Here is a 24,406-nt window from a genome sequence, read left to right on the forward strand (position 1 = left end):
ATGCACACCCGTTGACCCCTCTGCCCCACAGCCAATCAAGACCCTAGAAATCACGGATCTATTAATGGTTGTCAAAAATGTTTACTGAATGCCATGTTGCAGAATTCCTTCACTAAACTGACCACTTTGTTTTTTAAAACCGCAAAATGCAGGGTTGTGGAGACACACCGCAGTCCCCATCCCCCACCCCTTATATATACCATACCTAAACTTCCCTTATATAATTCTGCGGGGAAAAAAAGTGGTAAAAAAGTGGCAAAACGGTCCTTCGGCAAACATGGGTAATACCGAAACCATGACTTGCTACTAACGCGCTCGTCTTCCTAGCGCTATATAAACCCAATCAACATAAACACGTCTATCCAGGTTCTTCCCTACTTGCTACAAAATACCTACTGATCAACCCGTGCTCAAAGGCCCTTTTAGCCCTAATGACCCAGTCTACTGTGACCTGCTCAGCTCCTTCACTCGCAACTCCAAAACTTTGAAAGTATAGTGTACAACCATAAAACGTCCTACCTGGTGAACAACTGTCTCTGCAACCACCTCCAAACTGGGTTCCACACTAGTCGTTCTACAGAAATGGCACTCCCATCTTCAACCTCCTTAACACTGCCTGCTACTCCACACGCTCCATTGTCTGCCACCTTGACCCATCTTCTGCCTTTGACAAAGTACTGCAGTGCATATGGGATTTACAGAGCACACAGCCAACTAAATCGTCACTTCTACCTACGCTCTTTAAGCATCGGATACCATTGTTACTCACCCATCCACAACGATCTCAGCAAAACCTACCACCTATTTGCTTACAACACCCAAATCACCATCAGCTTCCGTTCCTTCACCTATGCACTATCCCCCACATTTGCAACCATCTCCCCACCATCTACGTCTGGATGAAACTTTAGTGGCCAGGCTCTTCCAATACAACACTCCCACCCTTGCTCCCCTTCAAGCGATCCCTAACCCACCAACCTCCTCACGCCCAATCGTCAAAGCTCAAAACATTGGGCCATCTAATGCTCAATTACCTTTACTGTGGCCAGGACAAGCCTGAATATTCAAAGATTCATCCTCACCTTACTTACCATTCTGATTTCCACACCTGACCTAAGCTATCTGGTTTATTGAGCTAGCCTCTACCTGGACCTTACTTTCACTTCAAAACACTCTCGACAACCTTCCAGGCATATCTACTACACATGCACATCAACTTTATGAGGGCTGGTTCTGTACCCAACATAATCCCCTCTTCCAATTCTTCCTCATTGTATGTAAATCCATAATGAAGAGACCGATTCCTCCCCCACCCTCGGACATGGACACATTTCTCCTTTTACGCCCTTCTCCCATTGGGCAATTCAAGCTCCCCTCCTGCACAGATTGGTGAAAGGATGCAGAAAGAATGACAATCAAACTTATGAACCTTCCTACCCACGGAAATCAAAACCATACCCCTTCTTCTGGGTTTCAAGGCGGCTCTAAAAATGCCTTCTAAGCATTGAGAGGACATCGGGGAGCTATGGGGGAGGGGGGGGAATGCCTTCATACCCGTACTACCTTTCCTCTGCATTGCACTCATGTTCCAATAACTGCATGTGACGTAAGTAATATCTGTATTGTGGCAGCCTCAAATAACAATCATTTTTTCTTCCTTGACTGCCACAATGAAAAAGCTCAAACACTACCTTCAGGTTATGGGGGAAAGGTTCTTGGTTTAGAATCTCCCAATAGGAACCAACTCCAACATGTTTGGGGAACCCTCTCTACGGGTTCCAGTTTGTATAATGCTTCAAGAGTTATCCCATTGGCTTTACAAAGAGGTTCTTTTGCTTCATCACCTTGCTCTCCAGGTTCAGGCCATGAGCTTTCCTCACAGATAGCCAGCCTTTCCCCCGTGTGTTCACCTTTCATGTACGCTGGTTCTTCATCAGGTAACTTTTCTCCTGTTCAAGCAGCCTGGGATTCAGACTCAACCATCTATCTTTAACTCTTTTCCAATACTAAATTCTTCTCTCATATGGAGAGCGTGGTTGAATGGGTTGAGCTGCCTGAACTTTCTCAGCTTTGCTGGGATGCACCAACTCCCAACACTCGGCCGCTCTGCACTTCCCCCACCCCCACATCTGCGGTGCTTTACTTGCCTTTCACTCTCCGCGGTTCAGCGTCCTTGTTTCTCAGGTCATGCGTATTTGACTCTTACCCATGCTCCTCTCAACAGTCCATGTCAGGCTTTGATACAAACGCTCTCAAGGTAGGTGTTCTTGGTTGGTGACTTGGACGATTCTCAAGTGGGTTTGCAGGTGTGACAGGACTCATCCTCTACATCCCGCACTCGACCATTTTAGCTTTTGTGGAACTGTGTACTATGTCAACTGACCAATAGGAGAATAAAGAATACTCATAACCTGGAACAGCAGTTAATCACAGTATATATTGTTAAAAAATGTGTTGTAAGTCTGTGTAAGCCAAGGCCCATGTTCCTACTGGTATCTTTCCCCTACTGCAAAAGATACAAACCCTACTAATTTATCACACTGACCTTCTGTAAAGCAACCTGCTAGGGTATTTCTCCACCCACTGTTGTCCCTCATGGACAGAGTTTTAGATATCGACTCCTTGTCCAATAAAGACAAAATGCAAATAAAAAGGTGGAATTCGGTCAGTTCTACCATGGGACACATTTAAGTGTTGGAGAATAGGTGTTCGGACTGTACCGAAGCCCGTGGTACCCAACAGCACACACTTTTCTTAGATGTTTGAGAGGTGTCAATTCTGAGCAGTGGTTCCTAGAGAATCGATGGATCCTATAACCGGTGGTACCTCCTTTAGTAGCTAGTGGAGCACAATGGTGTGATCTAATGAGTCAAATTGTTAAAGTTAAACGAGCATCAGCATTTAAGGATGAGAAATTATTCCCAGGTCAAATGTTTGTGAGATCAGTCTGCTCCCAAAACGCTGGTCTGAGGATGGCAGGCAGGCTGAGTATTTAATTTTCCCTGTGTATTCCGCAAGTCTTCAGGTTCCCTCATTTTCCAGCACTGTACAGCAGATGAGAACTTTAAAATGGGTTTAGGGTTTTTTGATCTGGACTGTGGTTCCCTGTTGCACGTTTCATGAATTTCTTAGCTATTTTGTCAAGTGTCATGCTGATAAGCACAGTAATGTCAAGGTACAAGGAGGTATCCATTTTATGGCCTTCAGCACCTAGTCCACAGCAACAGTTGATAGATGTGTATGTTAGGGGGTGCACAGAGTAATTCTTCACCACAGGATCATTCACACTAGTGTTCTGAAAAACTCCAGTAGGCCGTTGGTTTGGTTACAATAAACAGGGTGAGTTTAAGACATTTTAGATTTTGGTTTGGTTACAATAAACAGGGTGAGTTTAAGACATTTTAGATTTGTGAACATGCAAAAGACCTGAATTACGCAAACTTTAGTTGTTTCTGCCCGTTTGGTACCCAAACATGTGTTTGGCAATATGGGCAATTCATGAAAATAAAGATCTAAGACTTATGAAATCAATTGATGAATTCCATTTGCCAGTCTGTGTATACATACCTATTTTGTCTCTTAACTTGTCTGCACTTTCTGTAACTAGAGCCTGGATGTGTCAGGATTTTGTGTGCTGATAGAAATGTAAAAATAAATTTAACATACATTTTATTGGGTTCCATGTCTTAAAAGCAGGTCAAAAATCCATGAATACAAAATATCGCAGCAAAAATGCTGTGGTTTTGCCGCCACAATCATGTAAAGGATACCATTTAAGGGGACACCACTGCAAACCCCGCTCCCCTTATAGGGTATAATGGGTACACCTTTACCGGGTCAAACCATGGCAATTCTTTTTACCAGCGACATTTGTGCCGCGATTTTATTACCAGATACCTTTTAGGTTCCATGTCTTAGAATTATTGGTAGTCTTTAATAGCTGCACTACGTCCCATTTTACGCTTTTTCAGTTATGAGCAGACTGATACTTTTTAACAAGTTTCTTATTCAGCTCGGCCTTCTTGAGACTTCTCACTTCATATTCTCATGGGTTCCCTCTTTACCAAAATCTTGTATTACTACTGCTGCACATTTAAGGACCTTCACTCCAGGTTCCAAAAGTTAATGGTGATTTTCTCCTCCTCCCAAGGCTGTGATTACTATTGTGAACCTTCTACTCCAAGTTGGTACCAAAATGCTTGGAAGGTTTCCCCTTTTTCCAATATTCAATTATTGTTGTGCACTGCTGAAACTCCTTTCCAGAACAGTGTGGGTTTCTCCACTCACAATGCTCAATTACCACTGCCGCTCCAGCAGCTGCGAACACTCACTCCAAAATGTCAAAAGGCAGTAAGGATGTCCTTCCTTCAGAATGTTCCATTACTATTATTGTGCACTGGTGAAACCTCATCACAGGTTGCATAATGCAGCTTTCTCGCCTTCTCACAATGTTCACTGCTGCTTATTACTATCTTAGTAACACTCAGTACAGGTTCCATGGAATAAAGCCCTTGCTTTATTGCTCTCCTAATGTTCTGCTTTATCCCAAAGTGTTTGACATCCGTATGGCCCTCCTTCCTTGTCCATTCCTCTCACAGACCACACATCCTGGAGGTCATTTTCCAGCGTTCTTTTCTTGGTAAAAGGAATCCACTGACTACTCGGAGGCATCTGCCATTCCCCTACTCCCACCATGGCTTCAATGTGAGACATCCAGCTGCAAGTATCTAGAATGGTTTCCAGCTGTCTAGCAAAGTTAATCCACAAACCTTCCTTTTGACAATCGCCAGATACTAGTCTGCAGCGTTTACTCTGCTCTGACCAAATCTCCTTTCCCTTGTGCATACAACGCTCTTTGGCCACCCACTTCAGATTTGGTAGGATTCTCTAGTCTTCCTGCTAGCACGCCTTGTCACAGCCTCTCACTATAGGAAGCGCTCATCTCTGGATTTCAAGCACCTTGGCCCACGATTCCGCAGATCTCATGACATGATAATCAATAGGCTGCATAACATTCTGTGTTATGGATTCCTACAGCAAAGCTTTCACCACATTAGCCATTTACATTTCAGGCTACAACTAGCTGTTTTTGGACTATACCATTTGACAGTGGCTGAATTTGGAGTCTGTTGCCTTTTCCTCCGTTAGGGTAATATTGAAATGTCGAGTGTACACTTGGTTTTCCTTGACAGTCTGTATCCTGGGCTGCAACACATTCAAAGTAATGCAAGTCAATGGGATTCTAGTGTGGGGGCTACGTTCATGGATCTGGACCACCGAGTGCAGTATGCAGATTTTACTGTTGAACCAAACAATGGAAATTCGGTATGTCAGTGCTCGTTTCTACTGGATAATTGGTAAAATATTGTGGTAGCAAACAAAATGCAACCCCTCCTAACCTTGCGAGAGGAAAGCCTCAGCAAGCAGTTCTTCAGAAGGTGGCTTATCTTGCGATGGCATATTAAAAAGATAATCTGTACAGTATGTGCTTTGGTATTCGTGAAGCGTTTTTATTCCAATTAGAAACTTCCCATGGTAGGTTATCGCCACCCTGCCTCCACATGGTTATACCCTTGTGGAAACAGCTCATCTAAAGGTGGGACAGTGAACGCAGTTGGGGCAGAGGATGAGACAATTGGCTTCCATCTGGGTCAGGATGGGGCACGAGCCCTATGGTGTATGTAGCTTGGAGTGGTGTCCTCCGGCTGATGGAAATAAAAGCATAAAAGCTTAATGGACGAATTGGTTGCCTGCACCAAGTCTCCAGTTCTTGTGGGCTCGGAGGCATCTGCGTGGCTTTGGAGAGTGTTTCTGAGGTACAGCATAAGGGACAGAATAGCTTGTTTTCTCAAGGACTCCGGGTTTGGTCTTATTCTGGGATTCTTTTGGCAGGACATCTGATCTAGAGAGCATGGCTATGAATCTGGTTGCTAGTTGAGGGCGGTGTATAGAAAATCTCTGGGGTTCATTCTTAGGGACTAGCTGAAATGGTGGTCAAGTCAATGGATCTAGGTCTGTGGGCTCTTTCAGGTTGCCTGTGCCTGGGAGATTAATTAGCCTTACTCTCAGGTGTATCAGTCTGTGGGCCAGAGTCATCTGCTTCAGAGCTGCATTCACTTCTTGGATGCTCAATCTCTATATGCACTTTAATGGAGTACTGTTGCCAGGTGGGTCAGGTGCGTTTTGCTGCTTTGCATGTTTTGTTCTCGTCAAATTAGTCGGTTGTGGTTGAAGGAAACGAAGTAGAACATGTTGCATGCTTGCACTCTGCCCGCTATACCATCCAGGAACTTCTCTACATTTGCGGCAGTGTTCATTGGTTTGAACATGCAACTCAAAATGCTGCATTGCAATTTGTGGATACGAAGGGTAGGAAATCTAGCGCAACTATTCCAGTTCAATGTAATGTTGCACATGCTTCTACAGTGAACACTTTGGCCTTGGTCATATTCTTATCCAATGTTATACAGCCCTTTTTATGTTGGACAATGTTTTTTTTAAATGATTGAAAGTTTTCAACCCTTGCTTAAGGTTAATTGCGCAATTATTTAAAATTAGTTTTATTTGGGACTCGAATGAACTCTAACAGAGTAGTCTTTGTATAATTATAGTCCTGTTCTGTGGCTAAATCTAGAATGTATTTTTGAGGAACTATTTGTTCCTTAGCAGAGTTAATTTATAGTTTTGTTCCATCCGTGTGTACATTATGAACTGGTCAGTGTTTTGGTATTTAGTTACGAGAGTGTATTTGTTATGGTCGGTATTGGTTTTCCTGTTCATTATGGGTGGCCTCGCATTGTCCACGTCTTCTTTATATGGTTCTCTTAACACCTTTCGTTCACAGAGATTTGGGACTGGATGTCGTTGTAGGTTCATGGGCTCCTTTATTGTCCTGTGCCTCTGATTTCCAAGTGGTTTGCCTCCCTGCCAAGTGAAACACTGGTCTCTCAAGTGTTCCCTCTACCAGCCCCACTCCATACAGTCTACAACCTCACTATATCAGGCTTCCAGATTCCTGGGTGAGCCCGAGGACCCAGGTTCCCTGGTTGACTTCAGATTAAGCTGCTATTCTACGTACCACGACTGTCGCTAAACCATCTACCCAGTCCTGAACCGTTTAACTGTGGATTTTGGTTCAGTAGTAGGCTGTGTCTTTTCTAGCTTAATCTATTTCCTACTACTGTCTCCACTGCCATCTCTCCTCACTCCCTCTTCTAGTGCTCTCATATTCTCCATTTACCAGGATAAACCAATCAACTTGCTCTACTAAGCCTTTCATTCACCGCCTTCCTGGTCGCCCAGTCCACTTCGCTCTTTTATTTGCAAAATACAATTCTACTGAGCAGGGGAGCCCAGGTACTGATCCCTTGTTCTTTGCGCCAAGAGAGGCAGCAGCACATCAGCCGCCCACACTCAACTATCTGGGTTGTGGTTGGTACTCTTCCTCAGAAGAAAAATGCCCGACAATTATGGCTGTCCAACAATTAAGGGCAGGAGAAGAGTTCTAGGCCAATGGACATTCTTGGCTTGTATGGCACAAAGGGCTACACATGATTGCATCTTTTGTTTGTACAACCACAGGGAGTGTCAGAGCATGGCCATAGACTACACTACCGGGGTTGGAAAACATATTTGTCATACTAGGTGGGTACTTACAGGATTTAGATGAGCTGCAGGAGAGATGTCATCTGGCATAGGTACACAGGCCAGGACATCTGCATAAGAGATCATCAACTCAAGCATGTCCAAGATCAGCTCGAGATGAGTGGCTGCCACATAAACACATGATAGAACAGGTGCATTTCACAGAGATGTATTTCTTCTGTGCCAAATCCCGACTGCCAGAGAAATTAATTGGTCTTGATTGGATTAAGTAACAATTTAATCCCTTCATACCAATGCTGTCTGGGCTTCTCCAATTGCACTAGCCTCAAATTAGGACTATACATACATAATTGATAATTTGATGCGCAGTTAGACGCACAGTAAGGCGTGTCCCCAGAAAAAAACATTTAAACATTATGCTACCTGCAAACATTGAACCATATAGAATCGAAGTCGATACCATATTTGAAGAAGCATTTACCACGATTTGCTTGTAGCATATAATGCAACAACAATTTTTTGTAGGTGCTATCACATGTTGGTGGAACATCCTCTCCCTTTAATCTGCCCCCAAGGAGAAGACTAGTAATCTGAATGTTCAATATCCTAAAACACTGTTTGACTGATTCCTAGAGCATGGTCTGCAACCCTTGGCTATCCAGATATTTTGGACTAGAACTCCCATAGTTTTAGTACAGCCACAGGTGGCAACTTTCAGACCCCTGCTATTGAGACTGCACAAGGGTACCCAGCTGACGTGACAAGTCTGTTTGTTTTGGCGCTTGCAAGCCAAGCTAGAATGTCCCACCCAACCGCACAAGCCAAAATACTGAAGTAAACATACATGGTTAGCGAGATGTTACAGAGTGCCATGCACTTGCCAAGATGTAACAAACTGGTTCACGCTGACACAAGTATGTAAGCACCATGTAGCACCTTCAACAGATTAATGCGACAAGGAATCATTTTCCATATCCTGAAATATATAATCCATTCCATGAGAGAAACACTCTTCTAAATCCAAACAAACAAAGCCACACACAACTACCATTTGCATGGCAAGAATATGTTGGAGTGTGAAATGTAAAAGGAGCTGTTGGCGAAAGGTGTTGAACTTAGTTTATAAATGGAAGAAATCCTAGAACGCTGACCTTTCTGAGATTCGTGCTTCTCCGTTTTGCCTTGGTATTCAAACCCAACTGCACTTTTGTCAACATTGTCCTTGTCAACACCATATTTTCCCCCAAAGCCTTTAGAATAATCTGGAGAAAAAACAATGTTTTTTGTTGAACAATTAGTCAATTATTGAAATCAAAACATGGAAATTAAATTCACAAATAAACAGTATCAATACAGAATTATGATGCATCATTAATTGAGAAGGGATCATAGTAAGAGGTAGGGTAGGGTTGTGCTTGTTGACCCACTGAAGAGTAAAATCCAGTTCGGCTTTACAGAAGGACAGTCTGAACTTGGCAGCCACTGAAATTCATGACATTTTCTCTATAGAGCTCACACTTTAACTCATTCACTCGCAACTTCAGTGGCTTTTTTAGCATGGAATCTGTTTTACAGATCTGTGAATGATCAAAAGATGGCAGAACATTAAGATTATAATCAATACAAATGATTCTCCGTGGGTGGTGGTATTCTCTGGCCCTCATTTTAATGACTTTGGTCAGGAGACCTTAGAATAAAGGCAAAAGGAACACTTCAGGGCCCTTTTAACAGGTCAACGAATGCCAAATACTTATAGTAGAACAAGGACATTGCAAAATCATATCTTGTGGGTATGGGTGATTGATTTACAGGTCCTTTAGAAAATGCATGGGTTGAGGGGTGACCATCGTCACTGTGCCATGATCACCAATCAGTTAGTACATTGAGTATTACGTGACCCAAGCAGAATACAGAGTAAAGCGATTAAACATTATTTCCGAATACTGCCTGTGAAACGTGGATTATGAGAGCTATTAACACCAGCCGGCCCTGCAACAAGGGATCATAAGCGCTCCACCCTCTGACAAGTCAGGCGCCATTGGCCAACTCAGTTGCTGATGGCCCAAGGCAGAAAGGAGGACCTGGCACTATGGGCTGGGTGGACAACGTGATTTAGGTGGAGAAGAACTAGGTTACTTTCAACTTATTTAATTCACTAGTGAAGGTATATGTGCATGCATGATCAGTTCGCAAACAATTCTGTGGTCAGTTTGCTGATCCACCGTCATTCACAAATGTTGGCGAGTTACCTTCATACCAGATGACAAGCGCCACGATGCCCACTTTATAAATTCAAATAAATAAAATAAAAAGATGAGTTGCATAAAATGAGAAATTGTGCATCTTCCATACTCCTCATTGGTAGACTAAAAACGGGACGAGATTTTATAAATTGGTTGGCTGACATGATAACATTTGGTGTGGTCACTGAAACAGAGCAGAGAGAAGTGCTGTATTTCTGTTTCACATCTTTAAGACTGGAGAAGTGTGGAAGAGAACGAACACACACACACACACACACACACACACACACACACACACACACACACACACACACACACACACACACACACACACACACACACACACACACACACACACACACACACACACACACACACACACACACACACACACACACACACACACACACACACACACACACACACACACACACACACACACACACACACACACACACACACACACACACACACACACACACACACACACACACACACACACACACACACACACACACACACTTCCTTGAGCACAGGAACTCTAGGAACAGCGATAACTCACCTGTAAACAGCAGCAAGTACTATGGAAAAAGGCAAATACCAACCACAATCACTCATAAAAAGATTGTTGCCCTTTACTGCCACAGCCACCAAGTGTACCCCCTTACATCTCCTGTCAACATTCGGGGCATCACACAAACCTTTTGGCCAACAGATGACAAGGATTGTGATGAATGTCGTATGCCGTTAGTTTTTGCATGGGTATATTTTTTAGATGTACATATTTGCTTACATAAATGGGATGTTCTCTTTGGATGGGATTTCTAGCACAAGAGGAATGTGTACAAACGTTTTCTCTTAAGACTGCACCACTTATTGATGTACTCCTTGTGCAGTAATGTTTTGCAGGCAGTGACCGCGATGGGATTGGATCCATGAAGACACACAAGTCCATTTAAGAAGCATGGAGGCCCCCATTATTAAGTGATTTCACTAAACAATTAACCTCAACCTTTCTATATCGTGGGTAAAGAGCAAGAAGAACCGTGTTCGAACTATTCTGGGTGCAGCCCTCTGTCCTTGGTCAGGCCTTTTTGGATCAGTTTTGTTAAATCCGACAGGTTGGTCTTTTTACCACGACAGTGACTAACCGCCCTTCCCTCTTACCTCACGAGCAGATCCCAGAATGTTTTTACACAAACTGATGGCAGAGGACCCAAATCCACATATGTGTCATATACTTACCTTTTTGCGACTCATGCTTCTCAGTTTTCCCCAGGTAATCGAAGCCCAGGGCGCTTTTATCAACTCGGTCTGCCTGCACACCATATTTACCACCAAAACCGCTCGAATAGTCTATGTGATGCAAGAGAGCAAAGAGTTACACTCACGGAAAGTGGATAGCAGTGGACAGTGGAAAGAAGGGCACATTTCTCTAGCTCTTTGCTCTGGAGCATCCTAGGATACGCTGCATCCTATCCTAGTTCAAGCAACAGCCGCAAAAGCCTACACATCAAAGTACCAATGTGCATAGGAATGGATCCTCCCCAACGTAAGCCTGTGACACAGGGGAATCCTTTTGTTCAAAACACACCCACTTTCAGGTTTTTAAGAGCAATAGTTGCGTTATTAATTTCTAAGTGATACAGATATATGAATAATAAGACTATTATTCATATATCTATGTAGACAGGCAGTACACAAAATTAATCATGGTTTCGAAAAACGGCAAGCAATATATCTTGGATGCAAGGTCATCCAGGACATTTTGAATCTTCAAACAAAACATTAGGTTTAAAGTTGTAACTAGTGTGTACTGCAATAGTCAATAGTTTAATTTCGGCAAAGGCCCATCTAATCGGCATACAATACTTTTTTCATAACAATACTCAAATTCGAGCAGAGAGGCCACTAAATTATGACGCAGAGTCCACCTGGTTTCAAGCCAGAAAGAATTCCAACTGGAATAGGGCGGTTAACCGTATCAATAAATAAAGCAAACATTCAATATTTGAGGCATTCCCCCATACACAAACTGTTTTATCACCTTCTGAAAACAAGCGAATAATAGGTCTGCAAGTATTCACTACGTTTCTGTAATTTTCTTCAGTTCTAAATATGCATAGCAAGCATTGTTCCAATTAAAAGTACAATATTAAACACTCATCCCCCGGACTTAAGGACGTACTCCTGACAAACGTAACGCAAACTGAATAATTATGCACACAAACAAGAACTTAAAATAAAACACCTTGTAAAAGCATTCTTACAAAACCACATCTTGCACAGTATGTAGCAAGCAAGTTAGGAAATAACTCATGTCACCTAAAGTAAAAGATAGAACATTAGGTATACTGCGAGTACCAACCTTTTTGCGATTCATGCTTCTCAGTTTTCCCCTGGTAGTCAAAGCCCAGGGCGCTTTTGTCCACCCGATCCGCTTGAACACCATATTTCCCACCAAAGCCACTGGAGTAGTCTATGAAAGCCAAGAGAAGAGTAAACCACGAGAGACTGCTGGAACCTGGCTTCATCAGCTCAGACAAAAACAGAGACAATGGAACAGGAAAGACTATCCCGCTCTGCATCCAAATCTAACAAATGCACAGGGAAAGCATGTGGCGGGATCGAAGCAGCAGCACAGATTCAGGACACCAAGATAGGTGGAAACTTCATACACACAGCAAGGAGACAGTGCACAAGAAAGCGCCAGTACAGACCGCACCCATGTGACGAACAAGAACACGGGGACAAAGTACCAGGAAGCACCCACTTGTCAAACATGGAGACAAGCACGAGAAAGACGCAAGGCGAGCAGAATCCGCATGTGACAAATTATAAACCCAGGAAGAAGTGAAAAAAAGCTGCAAAACAGATCACAAAAGGACTTCACTTAACCAAGTATACTTCCCACTAGATCCAGGCAGAAACAGTATTTGAATCTTGTCTTCACAAAGTGCAGTTTTATTTTCGCAGCAGCAAGTCACAAGCAAAGGGTCCACCAGGTCACTTAGAATAGCAATTTTGATTAATGAAATTCACGAAACCCCTTTGTCAGAGACATTACTGGAAACCTACTTTTAAAGCTTGGTTACACCAGACATCTTGTTTAAGCACAATTTCTTGCTATTCTTCGATAGACAAATGGCAATTTTAGACTGCCAACATGATTTTACAAAGCTAATATTACTCCTCATTAGGAAACATCCTCCAGTGGGAACCTACGTGCATGTGAACAGAGGATAGCACACGCCACGCAGAGCAACAGATCCCGGATCCACGCTTAGAAGCCGAACTCTGGTATGGTATTAGGCGCTTTATAAAACACCAATTAAATAAATCAAATAAAAATAGAGGCGAGGGAGCACAGGACCTCGCGTATGTACCCAAGCTGATGAGTACAAGGATGGTGCCTGGCCCGGCTGCACAGAGCATGACTGGAAGTGGACAAACATCACTTCCTGGACATCAGCACAAAGTCGAGGACAAATGCTGGAGCAGCGCCTGAAGAGATGCTCCCAGCATTACAAGGACAGCCAAGGCAGTTATTTCGATGCTACAAAATGTGCACTAACCCACAGTACGTCACCAAGTAGGGTGAGTGCATGAGAAAGGGACAGCCACCAGAGACGTCGGTCTCAGAATTGGTACGTGACTGTGTCCTAAGCCCATACCCGACTTGATCATAATACCCAGCACAGCTGTGGTTCTACCGTACTGGAAAGAACATTCACGGCCATGGATGGTTTGCAGCCATACCCAAGTGTGTGTTCATATTCACCTTATATGATACATGGCATTTATAACGTGCCAGTACACAAGTGTTTACTAGGCTTTGTGACATTCGGATTGTGCAAGTGCGCCAATAGAAGTGCAAGGGAAATAGTGGTTCCAAGATGGCTCTACCACTTGGTGTAGTAACCCAACTTCCGTTTTATATACTTCAGCCTGGGAATGCCACAGTCAGAAAACAGATTTCCACAAGCTCGTGACCTCATCAGATGCTGGGTGTACCCAAAGATAAAACCTTTTTTGGCCTGTTGCGCCTACCCTGCAATGACAAGACAACCACGATTCACAAAGGGTGAAGACAGCGACCCGGTACAGAGCTTCTGTAGTTGCATCTATAAACTCAACTGCACTTCTGCGTATAGGTCTGCTAATAGCTGTAGCCCTGAAAACTATGCTAAAGAGAAAGACAGGATATTGGTTCTCCATCAGTAGGCTTGTCAATCTAAGAGAAATAGAAACTGCAGTCTAACTTTCATTACAAATGCAAGGAGAAACGTCTCCATTTCGGATGAAGTGCTTCAGAGCGCCGTACGTGACAGGTGACCTCAAGGTTTCAAGAGATAAAACCGCGCAGAGCTAGAAAGGAATTGCTCTCCTAGAAACGTCCCATAGTTGCCAACACATGTCTTCTGGCTAAGGATCAAGTAGATGAAATGATGATGGCATGTAAAGCCAAACAGGTGGGTGTAAAAGTGGACTCGTCATCAACACACCTGAGCCAGCAGGTAAGTTATATGGGTTTATTAGTACATGAGTACAGCAGGAAAGCACCGGCACATCCTAGCCAGCCAGCTCTATCTCCAACTGTCCCCCATGGAACACTATTCAGATGACAACACTCTCAACACTCTGAGCACAGTGACCTCACCACATTCCACTGACATCACCACTACAGGGAAGACACAGGAGGGAAGATTACAACAGTGGGCCAGAAGCATGAAGATAAACTAGGACTGAATTAGATGTTACACCTTTGCAGAAATGATCCAATAACTATCCCGAGATTTAAGCCGAGGCCTGAAAACACTTGTGATACAATGGTGCTTTTATCATAGAATGCCCATTTTGAGTTAATGAGCAAATCAAATGCTTGGAAGAATTAAGTCACTTGAATGTATATAAAATGGAGGCATCTTAACCAAGAACAGGAAACCAATTGGTTCAACACTGGGAACTGCAATCACTTTCACAATACTGTATCTGACGTGGGGTAATGTGATTGAAAATTAAATGTTAATGTACGTTCGAGTTATTTAGCGTTCGGCCTAGCACTATGCTGCCATTCTTGGGGAAACCTTTATAGAGCTGTGCATTTCCTGCAGCAAGCTCCCAACACATCCAATTGCTATGACTGACCAATGCAATTACGTTTCCCGTCCTTACTGCACACCCTGGATGATACGATCTTGGAATTGTTAACATCCCTCCCATATGTTTGGGATTTGTTCATTCAGATGGAAAGTTCTAGATCACAGTGGTGTCAACTTGGGTTACCCATGAAGTGAACCTAAAAAGAAGCATCTGGGAGACACGTTTGAGGCATCAAGCCATCTCCAATATACAAATGTAATAATGTGTGTTATTAAAGTACTTGGAAGCGAAAGAACTATGGCACGAAGCACTATAACAATTAATGAATCTACCTCGGAAGGTTGAAAGGCTCCGTCAGCCCTGCCATGGGATTTGCACTTGCAAAGTGGAGGCAGGACCCAAGAGAGAGGAGAGCAAAACTCGTGAGCAATTCACCAGAGAAATGCTGGCAGCACCAAGTGGTCAAAACGAGCAATGTCCAGCGTCTGAGGCATGGCCAGTCTGCATCATACTAAAACACGAAATGTGCGTCGCGTTTGCGCCATTTCAAACACACCAATTCACTGAATGGCTTTGGCCTGGTTTCAAATAGCCACGCGCACTAAACAGAATGTAATGCTAAGGCCTAGGTGTATTGTCTGGACATCGAAAGTAAATAAATGTCAACCTGCATCTGTGGAGCAACGTATGCAAATGAGGTTTGCACTGATGTTTTGTTATTCCACTTCTCAAGACCGTAATGGGCCAGTGCCATAATGCTTGAATGGATTTGGGGCTACTTTTAGAGTGTTAACATCTTTTAAACCTGCAGCTGCAAGACTCCACTCCGCACCCCAAAAGTGAGCATGTGCCCTTAATCGTGCATAAACTTCTTTCGCTAGCAAGGCGTCAGGCTGCAATATTGAATCTGATCTGGTGCCCTACGGAGAGAATCGCAACATGGGACCACCAGACCGATAACCGATTCTAAAAAGTACAATCTCATGATTGTATCAACAGACCAACAAATCTAAAAAGATTACATCTCAACCATGGTCCACGGTCCCTGAAACAGTACAGGACAATGGCCATTTGAAGTGCCTTTGCGTCTTGCAAATCAAGCAAGCCTTCCGGGTCTAACTTTGGTTCTCTGGGCCAGTGAGAACATTCTCAAACAAGTAGAATCTTTGTGCCACTGAGGACAAGCCTACGATTCTTTATTTTTATTTATTTATTTATTTTTTAATTAGAGCCCAATACTGCTGAACCGCGCCATGCACTTTAGTGGAGCATCACACTGCATGCTCTCCTATAAATATCTTTGAGCCACAATTCGCAAACCCCACCACACCCATAGGACCTTGCAAGACAATCTCATTCCATAAAAGACCGCCAAATAGCATGCTGTAAAGGTGGAAGGAGATGCATTGCAGATGTTTTTAATTCTTGAAAAGCATAACATGAATACTTACCTTTCTGAGACGCATGCTTTTCAGTTTTGCCTTGATACTCAAAACCCACAGCAGACTGCAAAAATAAGAACATTTTTGATGGATTGACAATTATGACAAGTGCAAGAGTTTAGAGAAATCAGTCAGCGCAGTAAAAAACAGAAACCCGGAGATCTAAATGACTGGATCCACATCAGAAATGAGATGCCAGAAGAAACAGGGTAAACTCCCTCCAACCACTGACGACATAAGCTTGGACTAGACTACGGAAAGCAACATCATCGCCACGGGGCGGTTCAAATTGAAGACCTGCAGCCATTTAAGATTAACAATAAGCAAATCGGTTAGGTAGCATTGAATATTAGCAATGAGCAAACACGGTTCACTGTCAGGCGGCGTAAAAGCAATGCATTTTCATGGAATCACATGGTCTGAGGTGACAAACTATTTTCTGCCTGTAAACTGATTTACAAAAAAAACTACTAGCAGTAAAATGAAACTTTTAGCGTTCACCTACACATTTCCTAAATCCTAAAAAAATAAAATAATAAAATAACAAAATAACAAAAAAGGCATACTGCAAGTTTTCAGAGCCCACTATTTTCCAAAGCTGGCACCAACAAGCCAATTATTGATGACAGCAATTAGACCTCTGGCATCGCTGCTGAATGAATGATGTGTTACGCTCAATCAATGCACTGCCACCACATCAATATGAGGACATCTAGGCAGCTGGAGGGGAAGTTTTAAAGAGGCAGACTACAACGCTAAAACCGAGCAGATAGCCGGCATTCAGCTCTTGATCACTTGGCCACGAACATGGGAAAATCCAGCATTGCAATATGTTGATTATTCTTTTAAAGGAAAGTGTGCAAAGCAGCAGCAGCTGCATCACCAAATACCAGCAAACCTCCTGAGGAGGTCAAAGGATACACAGATCTACTAAAATACCCGAAAGGCAGCACAGCTCTTCCAGTGCAAATACTGCACAGATTCCCAAACAAGCCCATGGGGCAGGATCTTTATCCCAAAAGTGACCGCAGATGGTGGCCTCCAATGACAGTCAGTCACAGCAACAGTCAGTTGAGATCACCAAATCTTTGACAGTCAGGGAACGCTTCATTTGGGCCGAAACCACCAACGAGGATTTTAATGTAGGTGGTTATTCAAGGACTAGAGCGCTCAGCTGAAGCGAAATTGAAATCCTGCGTCAATTTAAGAAGGGCATTTGTAGGATCATGAAATAATTTCCTATGGGGAATATTGCTGACTGCTAAAGGATGGCAGGTGGTGCTGGCAACACTTACAGCAAGAGAGCAACACAAAGTGGAAAAACCTTTTAGAAAAATATACAATAAAAAGGCATTACTTACCTGGTCTACTCGGTCTACTTGTACACCAAATTTGCCGCCAAAACCTTTTGCTGAATCAACTTGAGAGCAGTGTTTGGAAAGCTTGGACTGATACTCGTGCCCCACAGCGGACTGAAAAGAAAAGTAAATGTACAAAATAAGTACATTTCAGTATGGATTAGCAAATTACAGTCCACGCTTGGTCACTAACACCTCAAACAGTTTAATTTAAGAGATTAAATGTTGGTAAAACACTGCTAGCACATTCGGGCTGGGAAAAAGAACATACCAATGCACCAAAAGAAAAGAAAAATAATAAAAAAGCACATACACAAAAGTTGGGAATTTGCTAGAAAAACTTTGTTGAACCCCGGCCAGAGATTTATGGGAAAATCTATGGCAAATGATGCATTCTAAATAACATTGGACCCATAGAATTTGTCAAAGCTGCCAGGACCTTCGCTCACAAAACCAGTACACATGGTCCTGGTAAGGCCAGCCCTTTGAGCATTGCCCCGTTAGGACAATAAACACCTCGGAGGATAGCTATACTGGCCGGAAAGGACACATCAACCCACAGGAATGGCCAGATCACAGAGGGCTGCAGCAGTTGCAAACACTCTGGAGTGCTGGTAAACCAAGATGGCTGCCATGGATATAGTCAAGGTAGCTCCATATATAACCCTTCACCACTGTCCATTGCAATGACAAAGAAGGGATGAGAAGGCTCACACACAAAGGTTAGTTACAGGGGTTGAGGGCAGGCAGGAAGCACAGCATTCAGGAGGGAATAAGTATGTGAATGGCCGTCATGCTTGGCAGGTGGCCATGTAACAGTCTGTGCCAAACAGCATAATTGACTATCACAGCAGCCCTATTGGCCATTTAAAGCCCAACTGCTGGAGCAACAGGCAATACCACAAGTCAAGACACGTATACATTAAAATGAGAAAGCCAAAATGACTAACTTAAGTAAATGTATCACAAAATTCAGCTGTGCATAGTTTTTTCGAATTGGTTTCTCTATAGGTTATGTCACTCGATTATTTGTATAGCCCCTTACTGCCATTGTAACGATGTTGAAACGCTTTGGGCAAAACGTAGCCATTATATTGGCATGAGACTATAGAATGTATAATTACAGAAAAATTATTAACAGAGTTGAATGCAGTAGAGATATTAGCTGCAGTATGTATAGGGTACGGGTGCAGCGTGGATTGTGCTCCGTGAATATGGCCAGCCAGCCCGAATTAGAACTCGACCTTCGATGGGGCGCAGCGCTAAAGGCGGGAGAGGAAAATATAAGTGAGACATTCAATCCCAAGGGCAGCCATCTGCAGTCGAGGGCCTCAGCAACAATGATTGATTGTTTATTTGTATAGCGCCTATACATAGAGCGTTTCAACATGTCACAATTGCACAAGTGGTAGATATTTTAGGATAGTCAAAAGGTCGGAAAACGTTGTAGGGCTTAGGTAATACGTGGCAACAATCCCGTAAAATAGAACATTGTGTCAGTGTGTCCCAATTACTCTCTGGAGGCTCACAGTGATGCATTACAATGTATTTTGCTGTTTAAATGCATTTGTTTCCCTGCTGCTGGTACAGTCCAATATCAACATGCCGTTTAAAAGGTGGTGCTGTGCAGTCTGGCACAATTATTGCATGGCTAAACATTGAAATAGGTTTTTATATTACTATGTTTTTGTATTGTGCCGAACCACCACCATCGTAGTTTGAAAGCACTGAAGCCTTGTCCTAGGCACACTGTCTCGAGACCAGTCTGCCGGGAGGAACATCAGGAGCAAGGGTGATGTAAGAGGGAGGGGAAAGGAGTTTGTAGACGCATGTAGGGCCACATGCTTTTATTAGTATGTAAGTATTCTCGATTTATATATAAAACTACCTTCTAGAGAGAAGCGACACAAAGCCTGTGTTGACCTGATACAGGCACTGGGATTCCAATGCAGTTTTGGAGTATTCCAAGCTAGAGATCAGTAGTGTTTGGTGAGTGAGGGGCTCAAGAGCAAACTGGCAGTCTCGCATTATATATAGGCTTCATGTGCCCAGTGTCCATTTATAGTGTCGCAGGTACATTTCAGGAGGATCATTCTTGGGCTTCATAATCCAAGAGTAGGACAGGTTGCTGAATGATGTTGGTAATAAAAAGGCAAAGGAGTGAGAAAGTCAATTAGCAAAAGTGTCATGTCTGGTCCTAGATGTAAAGTAAATTATGTACTGAATAGCATTGTCATGCCACAGTGAGGTCACCTTGCAACACTGGAGAGCAGAGAGGTAATGCTTTCAGGTTGCAGCCAACAATGTAGGCATCAGTGTGCCCAAAGACAACCACTGAAAGGCCCCTCGGCCCCCGAATGGTCACGAATGGCTAGTTCTGGAGTAGGGATAAGAGAGTGACCCTGAAGACACTTCCAGGTTAGGGTGGTTTTCAGCATGCAGGTTCCCTGTTGAGGATGCTGCCCGAGCAGTCCGTCATGCCAGCAAGCCCTTGAGGAAACCTACGATTTTGTGCACACTGAGCCCCCTCTTAAAGGAGTTGCGCTTCTCTTGGAACATTCTCCATAGACGCCACCCCTTCCGGGAGCTGCAATCATCTGGTTGACAGATGGTAGTAGGGCCAAACATTGATAGAATGGGCTTGAAACACAAATTAGTTGTCCCACAAAACACTCTGATTAAGATTACTGATCTATACATGTGGAAACCCTTTAAATGCAAGCGATTTTGCATTCCGCTGCGTCACAACACAAATTAATTTACTGCAAAACTAACCCGCTGGCGTTTGCCCTTAGTAATCGGATAAACGGGGATTTGGGCAGTAGATAAACACCTTCAAAAACCCTTTCAAAACCGAGCAGGATTTCATTAAAACCTGTGAAGACGCACATTAAACACCCACACACCCAAACTAAACATTTTCCAGCAGCAAGGAGTACCGAATTTTTGTTCATGCTTTCAAAATCTTTCCAACTATCCTTTTGCTTTAAAAGGTATTTGCCACAAGACATGGGGAGCATGCAGCCTTCCACTGGTAAAGAACATTTCTTGCGCCAGAGCTTCCATTACCACAAGAGAAAGCACACAGGTTACAAAAGCCTACTCTAAACCAGTAGGTCTGTCCTCTTAACTTTCGTCAAAATTCATACAAATCAGCAGCAGTGTATACAAAATTATTTGAGAAGACGAGCCCGAAACAAAGTCGAATCTAGGAAGTACTTGCAAACAGCTTTCAACCCCCTCAGCCTAAGGCTGCATAGTGCATTCATCTGCCAGTGAGTGTCTGCTGTAAAAGACCAAAGCAGCGGCAGCATCGCACACATATGTGCAACTGTACCTCCTCGCCACCCCTTGCTTCTGATGATGCAGACACCCAGGAGCTGGTTTCAACTCCTGTAATATGTACATAGTTTGTTAGGCAATCTTCATATTTTATTTGAATTACAAAAAACGTTGATTGCTGACGAAGAAATAGTAAAAATGTAAACAAGCAATCACTGAAATGAATGTAACATTCAGCAACTGGGATTATGAGCAACCATTTTGAAAGACTGAGGAGAGCAGGTAGGGGAGCCTTTGAGAATGAACCACAAGCCGCGCACAAGGCAAAGAAACGCAGGTGAGAGGGCAGGTCAGGTCTAGGGACTGACTAGAGAAGATACCTCAGAATTATGGTAAGGATGTAAGTTTATGATAAAGGTTGAGTTTTAAGACCTTTGTGCGATTTCATAAAGTTTGCTTTAAATCTTGGATAAGGAGGGACTATGTCGCAGTAGGTTCCTTAGACCGGAGGAGCTCTGCCTCCAAAACATGTGTATCTTGATACACCAACACAGAGCAAATTCAGAAAGGCAGACCTCAGTCAGTGGCTAGGCCGACACAGTTTAAATACTTTGGAAAGTTATCGGTCTTAAGCGGAGAGCGCACCTTGTTAAGCAGCAAGTCGAGCGTTCATTGTGGATGCAGAATTTTCTCAAATTCATGCTAAAGAGGAGCCTCACAGCATACTGCTCCAGTGTTATGGCGGTCCGGTCTGTCTAAATGGTAGAGTAAGCCAAACAACAAGTAACTCAAAACAAGCTCCATATTGGCCTATACACTCCTATGTAAACCTGCAGCTGCAACTCTAGATCGCTAATGCTACCAGTCACCTGTGGAGTCCCGCAGGGTTCCATCCTCTCCCCAGTGATCTTCAATGTATATATGGACCCGCTGAGAACCCTCCTAGCCACACAAAACATCCACCAATACGCCAACGACACGCAGCTATACCTCAAGATCGACTCGCTCAAGGACATCCATAGGCACAAATCCAGCCTTTTGCTGATCCAGTCTTGGACGTCCAGTGCATACTTGAAGCTCAACCCCTCCAAGACCGAATTCCTACTCCTCACCAACACCTACACATGCAGACCTGGCCATCAACCATGAACTCTGAGGGCTTCACACCCAAGCTCACCTTCTACACCAAGTCCCTCGGGTTCCACATCGACAAACACCTTTCCTTCAAGACACACATTGCTAGGAATACTCAGACAGCTTGGAATCAGCTCTTCCTCCTGTGGACAGTCAAGCTCTACCTCCCTCCGGACAGCTTTAGATCCACTGTTCAAGCACTGGTCCTATCCCACCTAGATAGGGGCAATGCATTTCTCGACTGCCTCCCGTTGTCCTACCTTGTGCCACTGAGAAGCGTCCTACACGCAGCCAATGCCTCAAGGGTCTACGCATATACGACCACATCACCGCCTCATCAAGCTTCACTGGCTCCCACTGCACGCACAAATCGCCTTCAAGTCTTGCTGCATCATTTATAAGGCATCACGTCATGCAGCTATCGCGTGGAGAAATGCAGCATCTCCGGTGGACAGCGCACCACCAGAAGCCAGGACACGTGCAGACTTGAAATCTGCTGCTGCAAAAGGAAAGGACCAGAAAACAAGCCTTCTCTGCGTACGCACCAAGACTATGGAACCTTGTCCCCGTCAACATCAAACACACACCCACGCTCCTACAATTCAGAAAAGAACTCAAGACCCACCTCTTCAAGGAGCCTCTCCTCCTCAACACCTAGGCCATCACGTCACCCCTTGAGGCACCCGACTCACTAGACGCCACCTACTCCCCTCCTCGCCACCCGGTACAGCTGTACCCCCCTCCTCTGTGCCCATCCATTTCCTACCCCCCCCCCACTGTATATCTGTTCTGTTAACGCTGAAAAGAGCTCGGTTATGTATCTGTATTGTTGTATACCCCTCTAAAGCGTTCTGTTGCTTCTCAAAGCTAGGTCCGCGCTCAATACATAATATAATAATAAAAAGGTTAAAAAAAAAATTAAAACAGGCAGATTCACCAGTGTGAGTCAATGCCTCAAAGTAAACCCCACACCACCATAAAAAGCAGCCCCCTTGACTACTCCTGCAACAATCACCCCATGGAAAGAAACCACACACCATCGAGCAAACAGAAAACCCACTTAAGGCAATACCTGCCATTGCACAGAGAACTCTAAAATCCAATCCCTCGAGAATGGCTGTGAAAGTGCCCTACTTGGGAAAGGAATATCTACAACACCTACATTAACCGACCATCTACACCAAAGGCATTTCAAAGCATATAATGATACACTCATTGAAGATTCACAAGGGGGGTTACAGTGCAAGATCAAAATGTACACTCCCCGTTGAATGGAGATAATTTACTCTTGGCGAGAGAGACAGTTTGCTATATTTATGTGGACAAAGCGGGGGCGGGGGGTCGGGAAGGGTGACTATATGCCTGACTAGCAGCTTGGAATTTGAACTATTAACCCCTAGTATTAGTTTGTTGACTGGGTAGTTGGATGTGGGGGGCCGCTTCATGAGGACAGACGCACAAGCTTTCTACTGCCCCATGACCAAGATACAATTCTTGATTGTATAATTGCAAGCAATCCTTAAAACGGGCAGGTTACGTAATAATGGGCTATTGCTGAGTAAGGAACTGTGTTTTGTGTATGTTGGCATTTGAAGAGGGAGAGCAACTTTATGTGCGACTAGTAGCTTGAAACTTTAACTTGTTTCCCCTGAAGGCAAAACACACAGACATCACCATTTGCTCAGCCAAGTGACCAAACAGGAGTAATATACAAGCCAAAAGGTTGGAACGCCTCCTGTCCCCAGTTAACCGGTGTGCACCCCTTTAATTCCACAGGAAGAAACTGTACACTATGAATATGAAATGTGGGCATAGCACGCCTACAGGTCAAATGGTGAGTCACCTGCTTTGAAAGCAGTCTCCTTGTTTCTGGGGACCAATAATGCTGCTGGAACAGTACCCATACCAGGGAGAACAAGAAGTCCCAAAGGAGGAGCCAGATTTCAGCTCTGGTTGCTAAATACATTCATATAATTAAAGAGTGATATGCCTTCCTTTCTAAGGATGGCCACATCCTAGGTCCTTTGTGGGCCAGTAAAACCTAAATTCTTTTTGCCCCTGGAGTACTGAGGGGGTGCTGCCGGCAGTTTCAACCTCCATTCTTGTTATATCCCGCCCCTTGCCTGTAAATCAAAATAAGGAACAGGGGCACGCCCCACTTTGTGACTCTCTCTTAACCAGACTTCCGTTAGGTGATCCTAGCACCTCTCACCCAAGGATGCCTCATCCCCACTCCCCA

At 43.8% G+C, this 24,406-nt stretch overlaps 1 protein-coding gene across 7 annotated transcripts in view; it reads right to left on the reverse strand.

Moving 5' to 3' along the window:
• CTTN (cortactin) overlaps window positions 1–24,406 on the reverse strand; it is a 382,583-nt gene that overhangs the window by 102,538 nt on the left and 255,639 nt on the right. For 4 of the 7 annotated variants that reach the window (XM_069623419.1, XM_069623421.1, XM_069623417.1 and 1 more), the window contains exons 5-9: window positions 17,755–17,865; window positions 16,403–16,457; window positions 12,217–12,327; window positions 11,094–11,204; window positions 8,757–8,867 (exon numbers count right to left, since the gene is read on the reverse strand). In XM_069623419.1, coding sequence (XP_069479520.1) covers window positions 8,757–8,867; window positions 11,094–11,204; window positions 12,217–12,327; window positions 16,403–16,457; window positions 17,755–17,865 — 499 coding nt within the window. The remainder of the gene's footprint in view (window positions 1–8,756; window positions 8,868–11,093; window positions 11,205–12,216; window positions 12,328–16,402; window positions 16,458–17,754; window positions 17,866–24,406) is intronic. The other 3 variants (XM_069623423.1, XM_069623420.1, XM_069623422.1) reach the window with 2 other exon arrangements.

Source organism: Ambystoma mexicanum, chromosome 11 (genome assembly GCF_040938575.1).
Source record: "Ambystoma mexicanum isolate Mex_15411 chromosome 11, UKY_AmexF1_1, whole genome shotgun sequence".
Lineage (NCBI taxonomy): Eukaryota > Metazoa > Chordata > Amphibia > Caudata > Ambystomatidae > Ambystoma > Ambystoma mexicanum.